The 23,657-nt window shown below is 39.2% G+C and overlaps 2 protein-coding genes across 2 annotated transcripts in view; both read right to left on the bottom strand.

The window, feature by feature from the left end:
• The window catches only part of LOC135362165 (TBC1 domain family member 22A-like), a gene marked incomplete at its 3' end in the record, with an annotated part of 289,826 nt that overhangs the window by 239,718 nt on the left and 26,451 nt on the right, over positions 1–23,657 (bottom strand).
• LOC135362211 (alpha-mannosidase 2-like) overlaps positions 1–23,657 on the bottom strand; it is a 165,314-nt gene that overhangs the window by 122,818 nt on the left and 18,839 nt on the right. The window contains exon 5 of the mRNA XM_064575622.1: positions 10,401–10,572. Coding sequence (XP_064431692.1) covers positions 10,401–10,572 — 172 coding nt within the window. The remainder of the gene's footprint in view (positions 1–10,400; positions 10,573–23,657) is intronic.

Genomic DNA, 23,657 nt, shown 5'->3' with positions numbered 1-23,657 from the left:
TTTTGACAAGTGTTTATACCCCTATAATCACCACCAAAAACAAGATATGGACTATTTCCATTAACTCAGAGAGTTCCTTCATGCCCCTTTCCAATTATCTCCCACCTCAATTGCTCCAAAAAGAAAGACATTCTTACTTCATTTCTATCATAATAGATAGGTTTAGCTACTCTTAGACTTCATCAAGTAAAATTACACAATATTTATTATTCTGTCAGGCTTTTTTTGCTTAACACGTTTATTAGATTCATCCATCTTACCATGTATTTCAGTAATTCATTCTTTTTCACTGCTGAGCAGTAATTCCACTGCACGAATATGCCTTTTTTCATCTATTATCTTGCTGATGGACATTTGAACTGTTTCCAGTGTGAAATCACCATGAAAATGTCTAAACAAGTCTTTTTGTGAGCATGTTTTTATTTCTCTTAGGTAAATTCCTAGCAGGGGGCTCCTAGGTCTCATTATGTATGTGTTACTTTGGAAAACTTTGGTGGCTTTTCAGAAAGCAATTGTCCCATTTTATATCCCCACTAGCAATATGAGAGTTCCAGTTGCTGCACATTCTTGTCAACTCTTGGTGTTGTCAGGCTTTTTGATTGTAGCTATTCTAAAGGGTTTGGGATAGAATCTTGTAGTAGTTATAATCTGCATCTCCTTGATGACCAGACATTAACCAGCCCGAGCACACACACCTTCCTCCTCACTGCTGAAGCCTCATAAACTTCTTCTGGGTGTTTGAACATGCCAAGCTCTTGCTAATAATCCCTGGCCCATAATCACAATTCTGCTCTCATAACCTGGAATTCCTTCCCCACCCCCTACGTAACTGGCTAATTATAACCCCTTTCAGGTTTCAGCCTGAATACCACCTGCTTCAGGAAGCCTCCCAAGACACCCTTCTTGCTTCCATAGAAGCAAACACTTTATTGTGATACTAAGTTTTTTTCCCTTATTTTATTATTTTATTTATTTTTATTTTTTATTTTATTATGTTATGTTAATCACCAAAATTACATCATTAGTTTTTGATGTAGTGTTCCATGATTCATTGTTTGCATGTAACACCCGGTGCTCCATTTAGTACGTGCCCTCTTTAATACCCATCACCAGGCTAACACATCCCCCCACCCCCCTCCCCTCTAGAACCCTCAGTTTGTTTCTCAGAGTCCATAGTCTCTCATGGTTCATCTCCCCCTAAGGTTTCCCCCCTTCATTTTTCCCTTCCTGCTTTTTTTTTTTTTTTTTTAAACATACAATGTATTATTTGTTAGAGGTACAGCTCTGTGATTCAACAGTCTTACACAATTCACAGCACTCACCATAGCACATACATCCCCAATGTCTATCACCCAGCCACTCCATCCCTCCCACCCCCCACTACTCCAGCAACCCTCAGTTTGTTTCCTGAGATTAAGAATTCCTCATATCAGTGAGATCATATAATTATCTTTCTCTGATTGACTTATTTCGCTTAGCATAATACCCTCCAGTTCCATCCACGTCATTGCGAATGGCAAGATCTCATTCCTTTTGATGGCTGCATAATATTCTATTGTATATATATACACCACTTCTTTATCCATTCATCTGTCGATGGACATCTTGGCTCTTGCCACAGTTTGGCTATTGTGGACACTGCTGCTATAAACACTGGGGTGCACGTACCCCTTTGGATCCCTACATTCGTATCTTTGGGGTAAATACCCAACAGTGCAATTGCTGGGTCATAAGGCAGCTCTATTTTCAACTTTTTGAGGAACCTCCATACTGTTTTCCAGAGTGGCTGCACCAGCTTGCATTCCCACCAACAGTGTAGGAGGGTTCCCCTTTCTCCGCATCCCTGCCAACATCTGTCATTTCCTGACTTGTTAATTTTAGCCATTCTGACTGGTGTGAGGTGGTATCTCATTGAGGTTTTGATTTGGATTTCCCTGCTGCCAAGCAATGTTGAGCATTTTTTCATGTGTCTGTTGGCCATCTGGATATCTTCCTTGGAAAAATGTCTGTTCATGTCTTCTGCCCATTTCTTGACTGGATCATTTGTTCTTTGGGTGTTGAGTTTGATAAGTTCTTTATACATTTTGGATACTAGCCCTTTATCTGATATGTCATTTGCAAATATCTTTTCCCATTCTGTTGGTTGTCTTTTGGTTTTGTTGACTGTTTCTTTTGCTACTATCAGGTCTGTCTTCCTCATCTCCTGTATCCCCGGAGTCTAGCACAGTATTTGTTGAATGAATGATGGAGTAAATAAGGGAAGGCTTCAGAAAAAAGGTAATATTTCAGCTGAGTCTTGAAAAATGAATAAGACTGAGATTATCCATTGCACAAAAGGAAAAAAAAAATTCTAAGCTCAACTCATGGGCAAATTCCTAAACAAGAAATAACATGTGTCTGAGGACACCCACGCAGCTCAGCAGGGCTAAGAATAGACTGTGAGGCAGGAAGTGATCAGAGGGAAGGATGGACAAGTAGGGAGGAATCAGAGCAAGAGCCAGTGTGTGCCAGACAAGAGATGGGTCTGTACCTTTTGACACTGAAGCATCACTGAAGTGTTTTAAAGTCAAGAAGTGACATGGACAGAATGATACATTAGAAACCTAACTCTGTGGGAGAAATGGAGGACACCTGGAAGAGACAGAGCTAGACACAGGAAGACCAGCTGGAGGTTTTCATAATAGCAGGAAACACAGAGTAATGGGCCTGGAACTGGGGTCCAGAGCACAGAAATACTAAAGAGGAGTAAGTGACAAGGCTTAGGGGACTAACTGGATTTGGCCTGAATGGCAGATGGAAAAGGCAGAGCACACAATACTTAACAGCACTGATTCTGGGGCCAGGCTGCCTGGCTCTGGTCTTCATGACCTATTCACTAGCTGGAGAATCTTAGGTGCGTTCCTTTACACCCCTGCCTCAGTTTCCTCATAAGGAAACTCAACTCATCTTAACTCCTAAGAAAGCTATAGGACTGACTGGATAAATACATGTAAGTGCTTACAACATGCCTGGTATACGTTAAGCACTCAGGAAGTGTTAGCTGTAACTATTGTCATTAAATAGGGAAAAAAGAAGTTGAGGTTGGCACTCTAGATCTGGAAGCAGCCCAAACACCTAGTAATTAAAGTAACAGTGTGGATGAGCCTGCAGGATGAAGAGGAGAAGCAAGGGGTACGACCCCACAGGCGAGAAAGGGACATGGAGGAAGTGAGCAGAGGAGGAAACTGAGGGGATGAAAAAGGCATGCTCAGCAAGGCAGGAAGAGAAACAGGAGACAAACAGCTCTGGGTCAGAGAAGACAAGAAAGAAAGAATTTCAAGGACAGTGAAGTGGTCAGTGTTGACGCTGCAAAGAAAGCCTTCAGGGGGACGGCGCCAACATCCAGTGGATGGAGCAGCTGAGAAGCCCCTCGTGGCTTGTGCCAGTATCCGTGAGGTAGACAGAAGCCAGCAGCCGGAGTGGCTGAGGGGTGGCAGCTGCACAAAGCTGCCTCATTGGAAATAAACTGGGAGTGGAGGAAGTGGGGTGAAATACATCTTCAAATACACATATGCTGCTGCTTCAACTATGAGAACTAAGATCATTTTAGACACCGGCGAATTGCTTTGATTCCTTTGATTAAATGCTATGTATCTTTAGCCTCTAAACTCAACCCAAATCTGCAATTTGCTCTGAACATCACAAGACACACTGTAACTTCTTATTGCTCTGCAAATTTCACAGCAGCCTTCGGTCAAGTACCGTAAAATTTGACCTGTATAAAATGTATAATAAATTAACCTGTATGAGAACTTTAAAAGTACATTTTTATAGTGAAACCTGAAATGCACATCAATAAGTTTGGATTTGTATTATTTAAGAAAGTGATCTCAACCATTTCTCTGATTTCTTTTTTTTTTTTTTTAAGATTTCATTTATTTATTTGACAGAGAGATAGAGAGAGAGCACAAGTAGGCAGAGTGGCAGGCAGAGGGAGAGGGAGAAGCAGGCTCTCCACTGAGCAGGGAGCCCGACGTGGGGCTCGATCCCAGGACCCCAGGATCATGACCTGAGCCGAAGGCAGCCGCTTAACGAACTGAGCCACCCAGGTGCCCCCATTTCTCTGATTTCAATAAGCAAACAGATAGTTAAGAAAATAGGGTACAAGGTTCACTTAAATATAAACCTAGGAAAAAAGATGTAAGAGAATGACAGATTAGAAATTTTCCATTCTTGGGGCACCTGAGTGGCTCAGTCTGTTAAACATCTGCCTTCAGCTCAGTCATGATCCTGGGGTCCTGGGATCAAGTCCCACATTGGGCTCCCTGCTCAACGGGGAGCCTGCTTCTCCCTCTCCTTCTGCCCCTTCCCCCTTCCAGCTAGTGCTCTCTCTCTCATGCATGCACTCTCTCTCAAACAAATAATCTTAAAAAAAAAAAAAAAAAAGATCGTGCATTCTTGGCAAAGCAATGAAACCCAGCAATGTGTTGAAGATAAAATATTTTCATTAACCATCACTTCAATAACCATTCACTGATGATACCTTTCCTCCCCACACACATATGAAGCCTTATTCCATACCAAAATGTCCACACAGAAGCTGGTCAAGACTTCGGTGAACACAAACTGTTCTAGGTTCCAACAACTCATTAAGCTTCTTCACTGAACACCAGTCTCAACAGCAAGAGCACATGCACCGTAAAAACTGTTTCAGTGTCTCAGTGCCCAGAGGGAAAAAAATAAGTATGTAATATGCTGGGTGCTAGTCAAAAGAAATGCTAAGGTTAATGTTTCAGCTGCTTGATTCTGAATAAGGATTCACATTTTGATGTATTATAAACATCATGCAGTATTTAACTGCATTTAGCTGAAGAATATTCAAATATGAAGCCTAAAAAGTAAAAAGAATGTTAACATCCTAGTCATTTTCAAAAATAAAACAAGCCTAGACAGAAAATGTGTTGATTATTTAATGGGAGGAAGTTTCTTTTAAATCCACTGGATATGTGTTACAAGTAGGCACCATGACTATAATTGATTAAATTACTTTGAATCACACACACACACACACACACACACACACACAAAAGGCTAGATGTTGTTTGCATGGATCTCCCTTTAGTTAACTAGATTCTCATTTTTAAAAGCTTATAGAGCTGAAGACTGCTGCCACAGGGGGTGAGAATCAAACAAGTCACTGCTAGAATAGATTATGGGGATCATTTGAGTTATGTTTCTGTTAAGTTCCCACAATCAATTGGTATTCTTCAGGGACAATAAAAGCTTACATGGAACTCTGCTGGAATTAACAGGTTCTGTTCTGCAATAGATAGCTTGCAAATTTAGGTACAGACATAGAATCCATAGACTCATCTTCAAAAAGGAAAAAATAAGCCACTGCATAAGCATTATACTAGCAGTCAAAAAAATTCTATCAGTTAACACCACTTAGTACAAGCTCAGAATTTTAAATACTGAAAGCACACCTGTACATCTATTAATTTTTCCCCAAAACATACATTTAGGCAAGAAATACTAAGAATGTTATGTTTAAGTAAGTAGGGGAAAAAATGCTATGACCCTAATTCCACAGATAAATGTAATAAGTGAATAAAAGTGTATGATGATGCCAAGAAGGGAGAAAACTCTGACAAAGCTTGACCAGAAACAAAACTCATTTGCCTTAACTTTGCTATAAAAAACAATGTTTTCTTTGGGACTCCTAGGTGGCTCAATCAGTTAAGCGTCTGACTTTGGTTCAGGTCATGATCTCAGGGTTCTGGGATTGAGCTTGTCAGGCTCCCCACTCAGCAGAGGGGTCTGCTTGTCCCTCTCCCTCTGCCCCTCCATTTGTGCTCTATCTCTCCCTCAAATAAATATAAAATCTTAAAACAAAACAAAACAAAAAGAACAAACAAACAAAAACAATATTTTCTTCAAGCAAAATGGTATCATCAAGATCAGGCCTATATTCCAGAATATTTCCCACTGCCAAAAGAGCATCTGTCAAAAGAAGTTTAAGACAATGAATTGAGCATTAGATTCTCATTTGTATTCCCACTCCTTACCACATCTTACCATTTTCTATCCTTAATCTTAGGTTGAATCCCATGAAATTGCTATTTTTGTACATCAAAAATGGTGAAATACCGGCAATTTCATACAGCTCAACGTAAGTAAAATGGCCAACAGAGCAGAAAAAGAGAGAGAGATATGCACCCAGCTAGAATAAGGAGAAGGGGACTATCCTCATGCTATAAAATTGGCGGTGGTTCTGACAGATACTACATAGATGAAACTAAAATAATTCAAGTACTAACTTGCCATCATCCTACAAGAAGAATCAACACGGAGTCTCAAATCATAAAGAGAAAGGACTCTGAGAGATTTGGGCAACAGCCCCTAATTTGGAGGGCCAAGGACTGAAGCAAAGCTGTATCTTGGGACAGACACTAATCACTATCTCCATACTTCAACCTGAGGGCTCTTTGAGAGCTCATCCTACAGAGAAGCCTCTCAACCCCAAGGTCCCTACTGCTGCAGAGGGTAGCTCCCTAATGCAGCCATCCTGGGAGGAAACAAGCATGGCTTCACCTTACGAAAAGCAGCAGGCAGCAAGCCCACTTTCCTTCGGAGGTAGCTGGACTCTAGTCTCCTATACTCTTGTGAAGCAGGACCTTCAGACAGGCCAAAGCTCTTACTTGGCTTACACGTCACAAAAGAGAAAGCTGAATGGAGAAAGCTAATCCTGGCCTCCGCAGCTTCACCCAGCAGAGAACAAACACTTCATAAATCTCCCCATCTTCCCACAGCCACAGCTACTCTCTTCCCCTCGTCCTTTTCATGACAGGGACATATTCTCCAGCTGCTGGGTCCCTGATGCTCATGCAATCTTTCAGAATCCAGCTCTCCAACAAAGGATCTGAGGGGGAATAGATCAGCTAGCTTTCTTGTTTGCCAACAACACCTGCCGACTCCAGAGAGGAAATGCACTGGGAGACTCTCCTGGACACACAAAACTGAGGACTACAAGTCCAAGCTTAACGAAGGGCTGGAAGAAAATGAGAGGACATGCTACAGGGATCACAGGGACCATGTCCCAGGACAGGAAGAGTCTTATGAACGCACCAGGGCTGTGAGGGATGACCTGCAACCTTCCCTCTACGTCTGCCTCCCTTGCTTCCTTTTGTCCACCCTCGTTTCACTTTCTAACGACTCAGAATGCTGGGCAGTAATACACTGATTAGCCGAGCTCAGGTCATAGCTGGCCTGTCTGACCTGAGGCAGGAAGATGGAGGATCTGACATGTGTGAGAGGCCATTTCCCAAAAGGAAACCAGGGGGAATGGACGCTGGCCAGTCAATATGAACTAACACCCACAACAAGGAAACAAAGTATTTAGTCAGAACAGGAAGGAATTGAGGCCAGTTACACTCTCTGTTTTGGGACAAATTCTAGGTGTATATACATCTGTTATTGTTCAAGGATGAATAAAAAGGACAAAAATACTTGGACTTACAGGGTACCATATAAAGAATGCAGAACTGAGGGGTAAAAAACAAACAAGCAAACAAAAACAGTTAAAACCAAAGCCAGAAAAGAACATGTTTCATACCCTCAAAGAACTGAATCTGAAGTGGGGGAAAAAAAGAACCCTTAAGAAAAATCTTTAAGAAAATCTTTAAAACCCTTAAGAAAAATCTCCCAAACACAGTAAATGTAACAAAGAAATCAAAAATGCATGTGGAAAAGTGAGACTCAATAACTAGAAAATTTAATCCCCAGAGAAAATAAAAACAGTATATAGTAAGGGCAGAACACATAAGCCGAAGATATGTTTGAATTGACAGATGGAAAGTTTAATAATAAGTTATACCTAGATACACGGTCAAAATTTAGAATTTCATGGATAAAATTTTAAAAATCCTAAAAATGTCTGAGCGGGGAAGTGGAGGGGAAGGTTATATTCACTGAAGCAATACATTAAAAAGCTTTTTTAAGAAAGAAAGCATATATTTTACAGTTAAATTCTTTTATTAAAAGAAAAAAAGAAAGGATGACTTCGGAACTAAAGTTCTACACTGAGTGTCCAAGAGAAAGACTCAAAGTGACAAAAACTAAAATAACAAGAGCTTTTAATATTTATTAAGGACTTAAAATATGCCAGGCATTGGGCTAAGCATTTATTTGTATTCATTCAATCTTCATAAAAACCAAATAAAAAGGTCCCAATATTATCCTCACTAGACAAAGAAAATGAGACACAGAGAGGTTAGATAATTTGCCCAAAGTTCACACAATAGATGGGAGTTGCCAGAATTTGAACCCAGGTAGCCTCATTCCAGGGCCTAACCATTTGAACTACTGTTCTAAATGAATTCCCTCTAATGTAAAAAGGGCACAGAGATCAGGCAAATCCAAACAAACTACAAGTGAGTGGTAGTTATAGTAATTTTAGTTATTAAAAGGAGAAAAGATAATTATTTGTCAGTGGTGAGAGTTAGAATTTATGATCAAGAAAAAGAAATACTCAGCTCATGAGTGTCCAAACCTTGTCGCTCTTGCCCCATTGGAGATATCCATTGGGGCAGTTGCAGAATGCATGACCGAATGAGCTAGTAAGCAAAGATCGGGCACAGACCCTTATGTACTAAATTTAAAAAGTAATAAAATCCCTAAAAATAAAAGGGAGCTGACAGGGGAACAGTGGCAAAAAAAAATAGGTATAGTCATTTCTGCTATAAATGCTTGTTTCAAAAAAATTTATTCCAAAGTGAATGATTATATCAGGGAGCAAATTTTGTATTGCTTAAGTGAAATTTTGTCCCTGAGAAACAGAAGTGAAGAAGGCAGAAAACTGCACCCAGTGGAACCCAGCCACATAGGGATACACAAGACACACACACACACACACACACACACACACACACACCCTCCAAGGTCTACCAGTTACTTCAATTCACTGTCTGTGTTCACAATCATCCACATATGCCAAAAAACTTCCTGTCAGATTTCAGATAACCCACTTTCTACCATTTTGCACTAACTCAAAATCTGTACTCTTTCTGACATCCACGTCTACAAGTATAAACTTCAGGTCTTTTATTGTAGCATTTATGTTATTTCTAACCACCTAACATACATAAATCTCTACCAGCATCTTTATTAGGTTCCCATCTCTTCTGTGTGTGTGCGTGCGTGTGTGTGTGTATCACTAGCAAAGTTTTTGAATGCTGTGCCCTATCAAGGAAAAAAAAAAGTCTGATGGATAATGATGGAAAACCAAATCCCTCCAAATTATCTTTAAATTAGTTTGTGTCAATTTCCATCAAAATCCTTTTCTTTTTTGATACGGTAGGAAGAATTTAACAAATTAATTCTAAAGCTCCTTGGGAAAATTAAGTGGTCACTCATTAAAAGAATTTTTCAGCAAAGAAAGACAAAGGGAGATTTAAATTGCCCATTAATGAAACAGATCTTAAAGCCACGGCAATCAGAGTCAAGCAGAAAAGTCCATGAAAGAGGTCAGAAAACCCAGAAATCAATGCATATTTAAATACAACAAAGATGGCACTTCAAATAAGTAGGAAAAAAACCAGACAATTTACATCTTAGGGCAGCAGCAGAGCACAGCATGGGAGGGAAGAGCCTGTGGGGCTGGACAGGCGGCCCCGGATGGCACGCCAGCGAGGCGCGTCCCAGCTGGGTGACCCCGGACAACCAGTGTCTTTATCTGTAAAACGAGGACAGTCATTGTACCTACTTCACAGGACTGCTGCGAGGATTATCAGTTATCATTTGTGAAGTGCTCAGAACAGGCATTAAAACAGGAAGTGCTATATGTGTGATATTAAATAAATAAAAGAAAGCAATTCATGCTATGATAATCCTTAAACTCTTGGGAGCAGAAGGGAGGGACACATAGGGAACAGATTCTCTCATCATACCACACTGAGAAAATATGCAACATTATCAGTAATCAAAAATCCAAATTAAAATATTTCAACCATCGAATCGGTCAAAGTTTTAGAAAAAAATTATACTGGTGGCCAACTAGGCAGAGACATTGGTACAATTCTATATGGAAGATAGAAGAATACTCTGAAACAATCTTTCCAAGGGTCACTTTGATTATATGCTTCAAAAACCATTTAAAATATTAAGCCCCTTTGACCTAATAATTCAATCTCCGGGACAAAGTTGGAACATAAGGACTTCAACAGAAAAGTTTCAAGTCACTTTTTCAGAGATGAACTAGAATCAGGGAATAAAGGATGTGAAGAAATATTTTAGTTTCAGATATAAGGCTAAGAATTTTTACCTTCTAAAAATTCAAGTCTTGTTTCACTGTATAATTAATGTTTAATATTACCAAATTGCAAAAACAAAAAAACAAACAAAAAAACAGTTTTAAAACAAACCTTTTAACAGCATCCTTCTTCAGCTTATCTATAGTATCCCACCACTTTGAAAGGTAAGAAATCTCAGACCACATAAATTTTCTCCGTGAGTCTTCTTTCAGCTTGATGACCATGTTATTAAAAATATACTGAGTCATCTCTCTAAAGTAGTCATCAAAAGTCTTCAACCAACCTAAATCAAGACACAAATATACAACAAAGGTCTGATTCATATGTCTGATTTCAACTCAGTCACATTCCATTGCATCACCTTTGGATACCCTTAGATGTTTCATTCATATTAAGACACATTTAAAAATTTCAGAAATGTTTCAAGTGGTGAAATTCCATTTCAATGGATACGAAACTCAAAAAGTCACTAATGACAAAACACTCTGAAAACTGCACAAATTCAGATAGAAATGAGGGAAAAAATGAGAAAAAATGACCTGAGGCCCAAAAGCATTTATTTATGCTTAGTAATTATAGTATTGAATTCAATTATTTATAATTTATCTCTAATTTAAGGAATTTGCTTTAATTCTAAAAATCTGAACAGCGTTAACAAGCTGGCAGTACTACTCATAATGTAATGAAAACTGTATCCCTTCATACCACATCTGAAACTCCCTACCCATTTTAGTAAGTTAAATTAAGAAAAAGAAAAATATAAACTATATCTAAAAGTCAGCAGCAAAGCAGTAAGGTAATTAATAGCACTATTATGAATACAGAGAAGTAGAATTCTGCCAAGAACGGGCATTAGTTTCCAAAGGCTGTAAATTATTCCATTTTTTGGAAGCACAAATTGACACTAATCAAACAACACAAGTGTATACATGTATGTCAAGTCTTTTTCAAAAGAAAATTGTAGATACTGAGGACTTAGTTCTCAGACTTTTCTCAAATATCCTGGAAGTTTTATCTAAAGATATTTGCAATTTCACTCTAAAGAAACATCTTTTTATAAGATTCTATTTATTTGACAGAGAGAGAGAAAGAGAGCACAAGCAGGGGGAGTGGCAGGCAGAGGGAGAAGCAGACGCCCCGCTGAACAGGGAGCCTGACACGGGACTCGAATCCAGGACCCTGGGATCATGACCTGAGCTGAAGGCAGACGCTTAACTGACTGAGCCACCCAGGTGCCCCATCCCTATAAAGAAACATTTTTAACAAGACCCATAGGTCCAAGCATAGCCCTATCTGGCAGAGCATTAAAGCAACATGATGAGCTGCTGAGGCAAAATCATACCCAGCTATCTATTGGCCACGTGGACCTTCCAAAGAACAACCTCTTATCCATGAAATCTTATAGAGAGATAGGAGTTTCTATACATCCAGGCTAAACTACTGCTCTATTTTTTCCAAACCTCAAACATGTGGGGAGACTAAACTATTAAGGGGTCAACTGGTTAGTTCTTTTGTTTATAATTAATATCTGAAATATACTGTATTAGCTGGAAGATAATAAAATGTGCTAGGGCAGAGAAGACAATGCAACTGTTTTGACAATGTAAATATGAGCTTCTGAAAAGGGCACTGACACTCTGTATTTCTCCCTTTTGCTTTAACTAAAATCTATTCATTCATTCCATAGTTATTTAGTGAGCATGTACAAAGCGACAGGTATGAAGCCAGAAGCCAAAGAGGAATTCAGTGTAAAATATTCTTTACGAGGACTTTCTTGATCTGGGACACCTTTAAGTTATTTTTAAAGTCACCAAAGAATACTACATGGATAGTTTAACTTTTCCATGTTTAAATAAAAAGCCTCTATATATAGAAAATTCAAAGATAGCTCATGAAATAGTGGTTTGCAAAGAATCCCATCTTGCTTGGCAAAGGTACAAACTTGGGACTCCTGCCCCAGACCGCAAAGCCAAGATCCACATCTGGATTCCCAAGGACAAGCAAAGAAAAGCCAACCTACCCCTAGCATGCTCCAACTCGCTGCTAATGCTGACCATGCCAACATCCAAGACAAAAAAACATCAGGTGCTCAGACCAGAGTCCAGGATATAACACAGGATTTGATAAATGTTAGTTGCTATTATTATTATCACCTTCATCAGTCTTTAATGGACCCTTCCCCATCTCTACAATCAAAACAGGTGAAAGAGGAAATAAAAGATATTTCTAACAACTAAATTTTGAAAAGGGCACATTTATTTAAAACATTTAAATAAACTGTTCCACATCTTAAACATATTGGTAATCCAAAACTTTGGTTTGCAAAGAATTCATTCTATGCCCCTATTAAGGGCTGAATTGTGTCCCCTCAAAATTCCTATGTTGAAATCCTAAACCTCAATACCTCAGAATGCAACTGTATCTGGAGACAGGGTCTTTCAAGAGGTGATTAAGGTATAATAAGGTCATGAAGGTGGGCCCTAATCCAATATGTCCTTACAAGAAAAAGCAATTAGGACACAGACATACACAGAGGGAAGACCATGCGAAGACAGGGGGCTATCTGCAAGCCAAGATGAGAGGCCTTCAGAAGAAACCAACACTGCTGACACCTTGATTTTGGACTTGCAGCTTCCATAACTGTAAGGAAATAAATTTCTGTTGCTTAAGCCACCCAGTCTGTAGTACTTTGGGATGGCAACCCTAGCAAACTAATTTAGCCCTAGAAAAAATCAGGGTTATTACCATCCGAAAAACAAAGATTGCACTGTGGGGAGAATTTATTTTACCAAGGACCATTATAATATTTAATTTAACATGTATCTACCTCCATATTGCAAGACTGAGCTAAAATCAAATGTTTGGAAGTGACCTCTCCTTCTGCATCATGCTCTTATTATACATGTGCAGTGAGGACCATGTAAATTCCTGAAATGGCTCTGTGCAAATTATTGTCTTTAAGACATCACACATAGGTGTTTTACCTAAATTTTAACAAAGGTCAAAACTAAGCCCTAATTATTTGGCTATTAACTCAATAAAAGAAAAGAGCTATTAACAATGGAATGACTCCAAAATTAATTTAATAATAAAACTCTAGTAATCTAGCATAGAAAGCAAATTTAGAAGAAACTGTCTTTATGAAGCTGAATAAGTAACAGGGTTTTTTTTTCTTTTTTAAGTACAATTACTTGTTTTCATCAGTTATAATTTGTTATTAGCTAAGACCCTTTCAAAGAATAGTTTATCATAGGAGTTTTCATAAAGAAATCACAGTGACTGATTAATCCATGTTGCCTTCAACACTTCATTTGCCCTTCAACAATCATGCAGAAAATATGTCAAAGATATTTACGTGAGCCAAAATACATGCTGAGATGTCAACTTAAAAGCCTTCCATAAAACTCATCTATAATACATACTAATATCACTAAAATATAACACAATTAATGAAGAATGAACTAAAAGATAGCCTCTTGCAGCTTTCAATATTGAGTAATATAACAGTAAATTAGCTTTTATTGCTCTTATACAATAATCAAGTATTCCCTTTTACACTGAATTGGCTCTTTCTTTTCCTCAATTACTGTAAAACTACAATTGTATATTAACATAAGACCAATCAGAAAGACAGTATTTTATGAAAAGTTGTATGGGATGATTTTTTGTGACATAAAATTATATTCCTACCTCTGGATTTAATAATCCTAGGACATTGAGTTGCAAACTGATTTACTTAAGTGGTCAATTCACAGCCTTTTTCTTTCCCTTGAATACACTTGGAAATTGAACCAGGGCTAGAATAGCACAAAGAATACCTTTCCATTTACTCTTTTTCCCCTCTAACAACACTTCAACCCATAAAACAGCTAGTCACCATTTTTAAGTAAGTGGGGAAATATCTAAAACAAAGAATACATAATTAGAAGTTCTTTAAAGCAGGCATAACTCCAAGTTTGCTATCACTATTTTATCATAAAAAATTTTAAGTTTTAAAATATAAAGCCTAATAAAGTTGACAACCCAATGCTTATTTTAAATGCTTGTGAACAATTAAGCACCTCGTAATTGTTCACTGACAAAACACTATTTTTTAAAATTTGACTCTTGATCTTGTTTCAAAATCTAAAGACTTTGTGGCACTCTGATCCTCTCAAGGAACACTCAGTTTTATTTGGTTCAAGAGCATACACAGCACCAATTTCGCACTTGGGCAAGGGGACCCCTTCCTGAGCCCTGGTCACTTGAGGGATCTTCCTATTCGTCCTCTGACCACATTCTTTTCACACAATAAATTCCCAAAGCAAAGAACCTGCCCACCCAGAGCCTGCCCTGACTTGCCCTGACCTGCCCTTCTGAGTACCAGGGCCCAGAAATCTGTGTTCAAACAGCCTCAAGCCAGTTTCTAGAGCCCACCAAGGGCCTTCTATAGGTTTTTCTATAGGGAAGTCGACCTGCAGGTGGTAACCTCCCTAGCCTGAGCAATGGGCAGGGGGAATGCAGTTTGCAGGGGTGTGGGAAGAGTGCTGGGGTGTCTGCAAAGGAGGGCCTGGTTTAGGACAGGGCCATTTCTGGGAGACAGGGCTGGGCTACTATAGGCTGGCTCTTCCCACATGCACCAACACATTCCAGTAGAGAACTGGAGCCTGATCGATCTCAACCCACACATGGCCTTCCTGATAATGGTGCTATTTCTCAAGGCAGGATGAAAAGACCTATCCTTATTTAGCAATGTATCAGTTTGATCTATAACTTTTAAATGTTTATACAAAGGGCCTGAGGACCTCCAGGTATTTCTGCCCCAATTCCTACAAATTTGAGAACCTATAACCCGAACTTCAAAGCATTGAATTCTCATGAAGCCAGCACCTAGTATGAAGCCTACACCATCAAGAATTCAGTAAGTATGTGATAGATGAATGAAATGCACGGCCAAAAGGATAGGGGAAAAAAGGTATATGAAATATAAATACGAATTTATTACTCCAACTGGAAATGAAACCAAAAGGAAAAGACATTGCACACATACACAATTAGCTCTAATGCATTCATTGTCTGTTCTGATGCTAACCTAATAATCTTTGGTCATTATCTTTTAAGGTTCTATTTTATATTTAAAAAAGCTCTGTCAGCCCTAAGATAATTTAAAACACACATCCTCTCGGGGGCGCCTGGGTGGCTCAGTTGGTTAAGCGACTGCCTTCGGCTCAGGTCATGATCCTAGAGTCCCGGGATCGAGTCCCGCATCGGACTCCCTGCTCAGCGGGAGTCTGCTTCTCCCTCTCCCGCTCCCCCCTCTTGTGCTCTTTCTCTCTCTCACTCTCTCTCTCAAATAAATAAATAAAATCTTTAAAAAATAAATAAATAAAAATAAATAAAAAATAAATAAATAAAACACACATCCCCTCAAATCATTGCTACACTGTTGTGATTTTAACTGCTACAATAATGATTTTTTTAATGATTACATTTATTCTACTCAAAGTTAAATAGGTACTGAATGTTAAGAGAGCATAGTAAATTTTGAATCAAAAATAATTATATCCAGATAATAAACATGTAAAAACTATAACTTAAGCTTCAGGTTACTTCTGTTTTAACATAATAGTCTCAAATTAAGAAACAAATATAAAGGTTTATAAAATAAGAAAGCTTCTTTATTTTAGTAATGAAGTTATTGTCTATCAACATATGATCAACAGGTTTCTTCCATCACTTGTCAAATCCTTCCATAGTTGACTGCAATAGCCACTCTTACACTTAAGGTATCACGCACCATCTTAACTGGTATTATCATAACTCAAATCCGCTGCTGATTAATTTTAATTCCAACATTTCCATTATAAGTTAAGCTTGTTTCCCCCTGCCCTGATAAACTGTGAAAGAGTTTTCACCAACGTCTTGTTCCAGTTTATTCATTCAAACACAAACCAAGCCTCTAATAAGGCAAAGCAATAAAGCTAATCAATGAAAACAGATTCCACAGTGGAAATATGAGCGAAATGCCGTGGGAATATAGAAGTGGTGGATTCCTACCAGGAGGACAGAAGAGAGATTCTTAGAATAGTCATCATCTGGATAGAGGAAAAAGGTGGTAGTTCCCAAACAGAAGGAAGAGCATGTGGAAAACACACAAAACCACAAAGGTCTGTGTCAGTTTCAGGGAGAAGGCAGGTGGGTATGGCTGCGTGGCAGCTTACACGCTGGGAGTACAGAGAGCAATAAAAACAGAAGTGGGGGTCAGATCACCGAAAATCTTCTAAACTGTTTTTGGTTCTTGCTGAAAATCTAGGAGGAAGGAAGTTAAGGTCTTTTGATCTGTGCTTTCAAAAATGAGTGTGCTGTGAGTGTAAAGGATAGACGAAGATGGTAAAGTAGAAAACAGGAAATGAGGCCACTGCAAAAATTCTGCTGGAAAACGTTTATGACACCAAGGAGGCAAAATGAAGAGAAGATGCTAACTGACTGAAGCTCCCGAGAGACGAGAGAGAGACTCAAAGATGAAGCTGAGGTTTTCCAAAGACCTGTGAGTCTTTGGAAACCTAGAAGCCTGCTGAATCCTATAAATGCTTCTGAACTCAGGTTTCCAGAATCACCTCACCTTTTTCCCAGGTGATTCAGTGTCATCTAATAGTTTTCAAAGCATATCAGCTTCACGTCCACGAAGCTGTTTGAGATACAGCACTTTTTGAACCCGTGTAAGATGCCCTCACTGGAAATTCTATCCCACACCATGGGAGCCATCTGCATTACCGTTAGGACAGCTGGGGTTTTGTTCACCCTGCAGCTGTATGTATAATGTCCAATTGTGACCCCTTACTACATTGCTTTTCTAAATGCCCTTTAAAAGACCTGCATACCTCGATATTTAACACCTGCCATTGTGAGATCAACCTCCACAATAATTTCTAAATCTGGGCTAAAGTTACTTCCCTCCCTTGTTAAGGACTCCATCCATGAGCATCAATTCACACCGAGTAGGACACTTTAGGCCTACTACGTCTTCCCCAAACAGGGCTTAGTGGTCTGAAAAAATGAAAAGTGTCTATAATATGAAAGAAACCATTAGAAGTAAAAGTAAAAGTGACTTCCTTCGAGGAGTTACTCTTAGGATATGAGGCTATTTAGCCTTACGGTCAGGGCAAATGTGGGGCAAATTATCAGTTTCTAAAAGAAACCATTTAAAAGCTGGAAAATACTGCTTCTAAATGACTTGCTAATTGTAAAATATGCAGCAATGAGGAAAACCACTCACCATCTCATGTACTCAAGTAGTATTTAAGGACAGGAACATCCATTTCAATAAGGATAGACCAGAAGGAAAAAAGGATGGGAAACAGTGTGGTGAGGTGTCTACTTTTGCAAGATAGTTCATAAAATGTTTTATATGATTAATCATACTAAAGTGGATGACATCTAACACGGAAACACTTAGAAGACCTTCTTCCTAGAAACTCTGCCTGTGGTTTCAGAAGTATTACCTTCCAGAAACAATACTAAATAGTGGTTACAAGTCCGAGTCCAGAGCTTGGGTTCAAGCCCAGCCCTGCCACCAACACATTACGTGGACTCTCTTCTGCCTCAGTTTTCTCATCTGTGACATAAGGGTAATAATAGGACTTTTGTCATAAAGTGGCTGAGAGCAGTAATGGATTTAATACGTGAAGAGAACAGTGCCTGAAACAGTAAAGTCTCATAAGCAGTAGCAATTATTTGTATAACTGGCACATCGGTGAGCTCTGAAGCACCCAGACTGGACAGACAGACAAAAGTAACCAAAACAGGAGGGTGGGGACATGTCTGATGATCACCTACATCTCTAGGTGCTACTTGATGTATATGCTCCTAAGGAATGCAGTCCAGGGAGAGCCGCAACGATCAGCACTCTCCCCCTGAAAAAGAACCTCAATACACCAATTTGAGAGATCGCTTAAAAAGATAATTCTAAAGTGCTGTGTAAACATTTAACTCTTAATGCCAGTGTTTTCTTAATTAAGATTGCCAGATAAAATACAGGATGCCAAGTTAAATTTGAATTCCAGATAAATAATGAATAAATGTTTACTGTGTGATCCATATGATATTTGGAACACACACTAAAAAAATTATCGTTTACTGGAAATGTAAACTTAACTTACATTTTTTTTTTATAAAGTAAAATCTGACAACTCAAGGGGCTCCTGGATGGAAAAGTCGGTGAAGCATCGGACTCTTGGTTTTGGCTCAGGTCATGATCTCAGGGTCCTGAGAGATCAAGCCCTGAGTCAGGATCTGCGCTCAGCGGGGATTCGGCTTGGGATTTTCTCTCTCTCCCTCTGCCCCTCCCCCTGCTCGAGCACTCTCTAAAATAAATAAATAAAATCTTTTTTTATAAAGATTTTATTTATTTATTTGAGAGAGAGAGAATGAGAGAGAGAAAGCACATGAGAGGGGGGAGGGTCAGAGGGAGAAGCAGACTCCCTGCCGAGCAGGGAGTCCGATGTGGGACTCGATCCCGGGACTCCAGGATCATGACCTGAGCCGAAGGCAGTGGCTTAACCAACTGAGCCACCCAGGCGCCCAACACATTTCTTTTCTTTTTTTAAAGATTTTATTTATTTATTTGAGAGAGAGAATGAGATAGAGAGAGAGAGCATGAGAGGGGGGAGGGTCAGAGAGACAGGGAGACTCCCTGATGAGCAGGGAGCCCGACGTGGGACTTGATCCCGGGACTCCAGGATCATAACCCAAGCGGAAGGCAGTCGCTTAACCAACTGAGCCACCCAGGCGCCCCCAAATAAAATCTTTAAAAAAAAAATCTGGCAACTCTATTAACAACCCAAGGTTCAGATAAATGTGTCAAATTAGTTAACGCCCATAAAGCAAGAAAATCATTTGAACTAAATAAAATATCTTGAGAAGCAGCATGGTAAGTAGAAAGAACAGAGATCTCAGAATTAGGCAAATCTGAGCTTTAATTCGCCATCCTGTGCCAATTTATAACTGATGGATCTCGAAGACATTAGTATACCGACCCTAGCCTCACTGTCTTCACCTGGTAAATGGGGTTTAATTTACCAGTTTTAAGGGTTGCAGAATGGATTACATGAAGCAACACACACTTAACACTCCCCTGATACAAGACAGGCAATGAATACCAGTTCTCACTCAGTTCTTCTTCATGCATTTTAGCTCCAGAAACTCAAATTTCCCATCACAGTGGCCAAAACCGAAGAACTCATTTTATCCCTCAATTATTAAACAGAACAAAGTGCTCCGCAAACTGTGCCCACAAACACATGGCCCTCTCCTGACCATCTCCTTCCACTCAGCAGGTTCCTTTGGCAGATGGAGTTGCAAGTCTCCCCTGCTTTCACCCACTGGGTGTTACCCAACTATGGCTGACCAGAACTCTTTTCTTCTGATTGTGCTGAACAATACATGAGCAGAAAACCTTTAAAATAATGCCACACTGCGATTTCCTCACGTTTTTGTTCTCTCTCGCTTTTTCTTTTTTTTTTTTTAAGAAAAAGGGCACACAGGGGCACCTACATGGTTCAGACGATTAAGGGTGACTCTTAATTTTGGCTCAGGTTGTGATCTCGGGGTCGTGAGACTGAGCCCCAAGTCTGGCTCTGCGTTCAGCAGGGAGTCTGCTGGGATTCTCTCTCCCTCTCCCCTCATCCCACTTATATCACTCTCTCTAAAATAAATAAATAAATCTTCAAAAAAAAAAAAGAATAAGGGTACATACACTCATTTCAAATTATCATATAATGCTAAATGCAAAATTCTGTTTCCTTAATTTAAAAAAAAAGTGAAAAATCCTACTCACTCATTTGAATCAATAAAAACTCTGTAAAACAACTGCAAATGCACAAAAGAAAATGATTTTCCACTGTGGCTCTTGTGCCTAGGTCTCTCTGATTCAGAGTCATACCACATGGGGGATTATTTTCTAATGTTCATCTTACAAATTGCTTAACTAACAATATGCGGTCCAACTTTCCATTTAGTATACCTTATCTACTCTCTACACACTGTGACTTTTTTGAAGGAAAATTAACTAAATATTTTGGCAGTTTAAGTAGTGGGAAGGAAAGAATTAAGATTGTAGATACAAAGGTGCTGTTTTAATCAGCTTATTAAATATAACATGAACATGTATCAATCAACTAACATTTAATTTCATGGTCTATGATTCAAAACTTTTCAAAAGTGTAACAGTACAAAGTTATCAGCATTTACTTAACAATTCCTTTCCAATTTTGTTTTAACTCATGTAAACCATACAAAATACTGTATGACAATTGTTACATGTCCTCATAGACTGGAAGAAGGCATGATTAGGAATTAAAATACGAAACATAATTTGAAATTTATCTGTCTTGTGAGATATCAGAACTCGATCCAAAAAGAAAAACACCTACATATATAAAAACACAGCCACAGAATTCCTAAAGTTAGGGAACTCAGTATAGGAATCTTTCATAAGTCTATTTCAAACATTCCTATCCCCAACAGACAAAACTCCGATGAAACAAACCACTAAGCTAAAGTTTGTTTTAAACTGTTGCTGCAGAAAATGCAAACAAATCTCTATAAATCTCATTTAGAAAGTAAACCGCCTAACTGCACATTCATTTAGGAGTATTATACAAAGATTTCCCATTACAGAGTCACATTTTGACTCGGAATGTTTGCGCACACACTTATCTCTTTTCTTCCACTGAAAAAGAGGTTTCTTCATGATCTGAATGATTTACTTCTTCACAGAATGATTTAGCTTACCTAAACTCTACTTTTGTGAAGGAGCGGTGAAAATTATCAAGAAAAGCCAGCGGTTCTGTTCTCTATTTTGCTGGTAGCAAAAATCGCTATCGCTTTCGCTTTCAAAAAGTCCATGGGGGAGCCTGGGTGGCTCAGTCATTAAGCATCTGCCTTCGGCTCAGGTCATGATCCCGGGGTCCTGGAATCGAGCCCCACATTGGGCTCCCTGCTCGGCGGGAAGCCCGCTTCTCCCTCTCCCACTCCCCCTGCTTGTGTTCCCTCTCTCACTGTCTCTCTCTGTCAAATAAATAAATAAAATCTTTAAAAAATAAAAAAAAAAATAAAAGGTCAGTGTCAGACTATTATTTCTTCCTCAAGTGGAGGAGGGCCTGAGGGTAAGGGTCATTAACATCTTTTACTAAGACAAAAAGACTCAACTCTGGCTGCTAAGATACCAACAGACAGATTCACTTAGAGCAGTCAGGACCAATGATTAGAGAAATCTCCCCACGGAACAACACATTAACTACAGCGGGAACCCCTAAGGCAAACAAACAAAATCTCAAAGGCATAGGTAATCCCTGCCCTTGAAGAGCTTCATATCATCTGCTGTTTGTATTTAAAATTAAAAAGCACATTTTATTTATTTTTTTTTTTTTAAGGAACAGAAATAAGACAACAGGAAGAAGAGATGGAGGGAAGCTAAAGAAATGTGAATGTCAAGGTCCAATGTTTCATCTGAGTCTGCAGAATCACATTCCCTGGTTCACTATTTTATTGAACCGAATGAGTCAGTACCAGGTGCTGCTGACTCTTCTGGGCATTAGTGACCTGCTGGTTATAAGACAAAGTGTGAGCCCTCACTGAGCTTGCATTCTAGTGAGGAGACAAAGCAGAAGTGCTGTAAACGTTGACATCTCTGCCTGTGTGCAAGTATGGAAGGTTCAAGAAGCTTCAGGGGGGCATGGAGACAGGTCGGGAAGGCCTCGTCTCTATTTAGCGATTACTATATGCCACGTGTTGGGCTAGGCAATGAGACAGACTGAACAGGAGGCACATGTTCTCTGTCCCTTGAGTGTACTCAGGTGGGAGGTCCAGGTAAAGTAACACGGAATTCTTGTGGTGCCACTTACTGCCCCTGGAAGTCTGACAAGTTGGTAACGCCTTCATCAGGAATAGTGGCACTCACCTTCTAGGGTTGTTTTGAGCACTCAACGTTTATAAAACATTTGGCACACTGCCTGGTAAACCACAAATTTTATTATTACAGTTAAGCGTGCGTGTTCTAGAATTACAAGAAATGAGTGGTGGAAACTGAGGATGGCAGAAAAGGGGAAGAGACAATAAAAGTCTTTAAAAAATCTAAAAGGTTGGAGAAATGGGTTCACATGAGGACTTGCAAGACATACTGCAAAGTGTATTGACGACCCTATAAGAAACTGGATACAATGGAATCACATCACACACCCAATTAAGAGACAAGAAATGAACTGGCAGAGAAGAAAGGAGAGAACAATTTAAATACTACAGGGGCTCTGCCACCATTTCACTCAATAAGGGGATATTTCAGAGTGAATGAGATTTACAGAGAAAATCAATCATCTGTAGTCCTACAGGCAAACTCAGATCCCACGTATCAAGTGTGAGCACCTCACCTCACTGTTAAGTGTAGATATAAACAAAGACCTGTTTTTCAGTACACATACCCTACATGCAAATGTACTATTTAATCTGGCATACAAGTAAGTAAATAGCTAAAGGAATTTTATTTACGTGTGATTTTCATCACCTTTTGTATTTACTTGATAACTAACTCCTGCTTTAAGATGATCTACCATATGATCTGCATTTGACAGACACACAAATGTGCCCAAAGGACTTGGGGCCAGTATACAGCCAAGCCAGGATGCCTGCCTCATTCTGCCTGGCTCCAGATCCCTGCAGTCTTTCCATGATGCCTGGCCATCGGAGTTTGGATTTGAAGGGACAGGCTAAGATTAAGGAGGAAGAAGATGCAAAACATTTAAGAGGAAAGGTTAATAAGATGGATGGGTATTTGTAAGAAAAGATAAAGACATTAAGACCAAAGACAGAGAAACCAAGTCAGAAGCTGGTGTGACATATGCTCATCACAAATTTCCAAAATAATATTGATTTCACATATTTCAGACCTCTGTGCATACTGAATTTTGAAGTTTTATGGAAATTCAAACATTTCAGCATCCAAACTGTCCGAGTACCTTTCACATCCAAAGCAGCACACGTGTGTACGCACACACAGACACACACAACTTCACCAAATCATGTGTCCATCCAGACCTAAAGCAACAAGTTCTACTGTCTTAGAAACAGAAGGGAACATATGCCAATAAATCAATGGGAAAGGATATAAGTCAGAGATAAATGAATGCTGGGAGTAAAGAAAAAAACCTTCAAAGTACTAGGTGAATAATGGTGCCTCTGATTAGTAATGATGAAATGGAAAAATTGAGAAAAGTAACAAATAGAAGTGTAAGTCAGTCCTCAAAGGAAGTCTTTTGAAGTACATTCCCCAAAAAATTCTGCAACAGAATTCATGAAGTATTTACTCTGTGCCAGTGTACTCACACTAACAAATCT

This window comes from Mirounga angustirostris, unplaced genomic scaffold (genome assembly GCF_029215605.1).
Source record: "Mirounga angustirostris isolate CCGP_5_RB_7025 unplaced genomic scaffold, mMirAng1.0.hap1 SCAF_12, whole genome shotgun sequence".
In the NCBI taxonomy this organism is placed as follows: domain Eukaryota; kingdom Metazoa; phylum Chordata; class Mammalia; order Carnivora; family Phocidae; genus Mirounga; species Mirounga angustirostris.
This window is presented reverse-complemented; position numbering and strand designations above follow the sequence as displayed.